This window comes from Semicossyphus pulcher, unplaced genomic scaffold (assembly GCF_022749685.1).
Source record: "Semicossyphus pulcher isolate SPU_LCO1_2020_fin unplaced genomic scaffold, fSemPul1.0.p SCAF_1, whole genome shotgun sequence".
NCBI classification, from domain to species: domain Eukaryota; kingdom Metazoa; phylum Chordata; class Actinopteri; order Labriformes; family Labridae; genus Semicossyphus; species Semicossyphus pulcher.
In genome coordinates this window covers 26,690,586-26,694,926 of record NW_027211603.1, presented here as the reverse complement: position 1 = coordinate 26,694,926, position 4,341 = coordinate 26,690,586, and the positions used below count along the sequence as shown (strand labels likewise).

The 4,341-nt window shown below is 41.5% G+C and overlaps 1 protein-coding gene across 1 annotated transcript; it reads left to right on the top strand.

The window, feature by feature from the left end:
* Window positions 1–205: 205 nt before the first annotated feature.
* LOC138588815 (serine/threonine-protein kinase pim-2-like) lies at window positions 206–3,357 on the top strand. Its single transcript, XM_069659094.1, has 8 exons — window positions 206–269; window positions 420–593; window positions 1,003–1,137; window positions 1,867–1,961; window positions 2,346–2,561; window positions 2,658–2,835; window positions 2,992–3,168; window positions 3,266–3,357. Exons 1-8 carry the CDS (start codon window positions 206–208, stop codon window positions 3,355–3,357), a joined length of 1,131 nt encoding a protein of 376 aa, XP_069515195.1.
* Window positions 3,358–4,341: the final 984 nt, after the last annotated feature.

Genomic DNA, 4,341 nt, shown 5'->3' with positions numbered 1-4,341 from the left:
TGTATTCTATAGAACAGGACACACAGCAGAATATTGTGAGGTCAAAATTGTGTGGCCAAAGCATTCCGGAACAACCTCTTCAAAGGCATTCTGGAACAACCTCTTCAAAGGCATTCTGGAACATGACATAACTTACACTTGAATGATCCAAGTTAGTTCATTTTCATTTGTCATTTCAACGGAGAAGCATTACTTTTTGAGAGTCATGTCATCCAAATCGTGGACACCAAAAAGGACCGTTCAGTGGTGGGCCTCAGTTGCAAAACGGAGTAAGTATTGAGGAACACAATTCTGGCAAAAAAAAAAATGCTATTTTCCTTTCTCTTTAAACCACATGATTAAACTGGTTCACTCAGAACATAAATAATGTAATGGACTGTATTAAGCACATACTGAATTGTCGTTTTCTGTTCTTGCAGGTTGCCGCACTGACCCCATCATATATACAGAGAAAGACTGCAACTCAGATCGAAAAAACATCTCGAAGAGAAAATCTGAGGAGAGTCTTGAAAGAGCCAGCAAGAGGAGCAGGACAAGTCAAAGTCCCTGCGAGGGCTGCAGCAGGGACCTCACTGGCCCAACTACCAGCACAGGTAAGCTCAGAAAAATCCTAAAAAGATTCATTGTATTTGTTTTCAGTTAAGTAAATGTTAAACTAAAAGAGGAGAATAATTGCACGCTCAGTAAAGGGGTACTTTGTTAAATAAAGCCCATTTACAAGAAGCTATATTGAGAGTCAGCAACTAAAGTTGACTCATTCTCACCTAAATCGAAATGTATTTGGCATAGTTATCTGAAATCAGGCTTTTGCTGAACTTTATGTGTTATGTCTTTTGTCTTCATTATATTTTCAAATTATTTAAACCACCAAAAAAATTGTATAGGGCTGAATTGTCTACAGATAAATACCTCTGATTTGTCTGAATACCAATGTGCACAATTTGTTTTTAACTCCTAATACTCGCATGCTCATGATTTGGCTTTATCTGTTGAATGTCACAGTTTCAGGAGAAACTCCAAGCTCCTCTGGACCCAGCCATGGTGCTGTGTTGGGTTCTGGGAAGACCAGCAGCAAGAGGAAGTCCAACGACGACATCCCCGACGACAACGTACCATCCACATCTACCAACATCTCGAGTAGAAAGAGGAAGTCTGAGGAGACAGAGGGTCCCAGGAAAAGGAGCAGAAAGACCCATTATCCCTCTGAGGCCTCCAGTGACAACCCTGACACTTCCTCTTCAGCAAATACGGCCCATCGTCACAGCAGAGGCAAGCTAGGATAGGCAGAATTATATTTAGCCTGTAGAGAATGATGTAAATGTCTACTTTGGATGTGGAGGGAGGTCTCCAAAGTCAAAATAGCCATGATTGTGTCATCATGGGGTTTGAAAAAAATCTGCAATTAGAAGACAGAGTGACCAATGACATATGCTTATGAGTTATATTATTGGAAGTGAAGAATCCAGTGTTTATGGAGTTCGACACATGCAAGGGACTAAAATCTGGATACCTTGGCTGCTGCAAAATCAATTTCTACCATTTCTGTTTCAATGTATCTTCTGTGAGAAGCACAACTGAATGCTATGACATGCAGTTGCTTAACTTAGCATAAAGACTGGAAATAGTATAAGTCAGTTTTTTGTACTGATTTATCGATCATGACAACTAGTGAGCTTTAGAAATGTTGGTAGGTGGATTTATTATGTTTCCTTTGGACGGATTCTGGCATGCTTTGTGCAGCCATGATGCTCAGCTACGCTAATAAAATGAGGTTATTGTGAGAGATTAGTTTTATGTATTAGTGTTCCGATGAAAGTCCTGAGCATGTATATTTAAACGGAATATGTTTGTTATATATTTCTGCAGATGCCTTTGAGTCCAAGTACGAGGAGGGGAAACTGCTTGGTGAAGGAGGCTTCGGGGCAGTCTTTGCTGGCTTCCGCAAAAAGGACAATCTACCTGTAAGATTCATTGTCATGCTATACAACACACACACACACACACACACACACACAAACTACCTATGATTCATGTATCCACATTGTACGACTAATAAACTAAACAAATGTATGTCTTTATTTTTTGTAGGTTGCCATAAAAAAAATTGAACAGGAAGAAGTTGAACGCACATCTATGGTAAGTGATATATTCTTCTTTCTCATTCCAACATGTTGATACATTGTTTAATACTTAGAGCAACATTTATTAATATTTCTCTTTTTTCATAATGAATACAAAGAGAAAATGCCCATGTTCTTCCTTTACCTCATTCAATGTAGAAGTTTACTTTTATTATTTAAACATATGAGATTCATCTTTTTCCCACTTTGGCTCTATGTATAAAGCTGCTGGACGGGGAAAACAGCATGGTCCCTCTGGAAGTTGCACTGCTGCTGAAAGTCAAGCCACCAGCAGCAGAGACCAGTGCAGCCGTGACCCTGCTGGACTGGTACGATCTGGATCGCGACCTGATACTCGTCCTAGAGAGACCAGTCCCCTGCTGTGACCTGTATGATTATGTCGAATCTAGAGGGTCCTCCCTGCAGGAGCACGAGGCTAAAGTAAGTAGCTGATACAAACTGTGATTCAGTGTTTTTGTATCTGTGTCCATGAACACCATGTCACTCAGTCTTGATGTCTCTCTCTTTCTCCCCCAGACCATAGCCAAACAGCTGGTGGATGCTGTCATTGAGATCCACTCCAGAGGAGTATTTCACAGGGACATCAAGCTGGAGAACATCCTCCTTGAAACCGGCTCTGATGTCCCTCGAGTACGGCTTATTGACTTTGGCTGTGGAACATTTCTGTCAGAGGAGAATTACACTTCAGGTCCAGGTAGGCTGTCCCTCTTATTGTTCTTATTATTAGTTAGTCTTAGTCTCCTATATTTGTATTGCTTGAGCTGATGATCATTGCATAATTGCTATCTCTGTCCTTTATCTCTGTCTCTTACCATTATATTTTCTTACTTTGTGGCTGGTTGAATTGTAGCAACTTATGTGTACACCTCCCCTGAGTGGTTCGAGAATGGGATGTGCAGGGCCGTACCAACTACAGTGTGGCAGCTTGGTGTTGTGCTTTTTGAGATCCTGCATGGTACTATCCCCTTTACTGACAGCACTGAGACTGTTTATGTAAACCCTGACATCAGTGAAAGTCTTTCCATCGGTAAGTTATTAACACCCACATGCAGTCAAATTAAGCACAGGGAAACGCATATTAAGTACAGTGTGTATTCAACCATGATTCTTTTTTGTCTGTCCAGACTGTCAGGGGTTTCTACGAAGCTGTCTGACCAAGACCCCGGAGGCCCGACCCACCCTGGAGACACTAAAGGACCACCCCTGGCTGAAATGAATCTCCACACCCTCCCAGAAGCACAGAAGAACACCCCAGGACAACAAATAGACATATAGACAGACATATAGACAGACATTTCGACAAACAGACAGACATATAGACGAGCAGAGAGACATATAGACAAACATACAAACAGGGCTGCACGGTGACTGCAGTGGTTAGCGCTGTTGCCTCACAGCTAGAAGTTTACTTGTTCAAACCCCGGTTTGGACAAAGTTGTGCGGAGTTTGCATGTTCTCCCCGTGCATGCGTGGGTTCTCTCCGGGGTCTCCGGCTTCCTCCCACAGTCCAAAGACATGCTTGTTAGGTTAATTGGTGACTCTAAATTGCCCATCGGTGTGGGTGTGATTGCAAAAAGTTGTCTTTCTCTATATGTCATCCCTGTGATTGACTGGTGACTAGTCCAAGGTGTACCCCGCCTTTCGCCCGAACACACGAACACACACACACACACACACACACACACACACACGCACGCGCACACAAACTACCAATGATTCATGTATCCACATTGTACGATAAATATAATATGTAATATATTATATGTAATAAATATGTAATAAACTAAACAAATGTATGTCTTTATTTTTTGTAGGTTGCCAGAAAACGCATTCAACAGGAAGAAGTTGAACGCACATCTATGGTAAGTGATATATTCTTCTTTCTCATTCCAACATGTTGATACATTGTTTAATACTTAGAGCAACATTTATTAACATTTCTCTTTTTTCATAATGAATACAAAGAGAAAATGCCCATGTTCTTCCTTTACCTCATACAATGTAGAAGTTTACTTTTATTATTTAAACATATGAGATTCGTCTTTTTCCCACTTTGGCTCTATGTATAAAGCTGCTGGACGGGGAAAACAGCATGGTCCCTCTGGAAGTTGCACTGCTGCTGAAAGTCAAGCCACCAGCAGCAGAGACCAGTGCAGCCGTGACTCTGCTGGACTGGACCGTGAGCCACATAATGTCAATC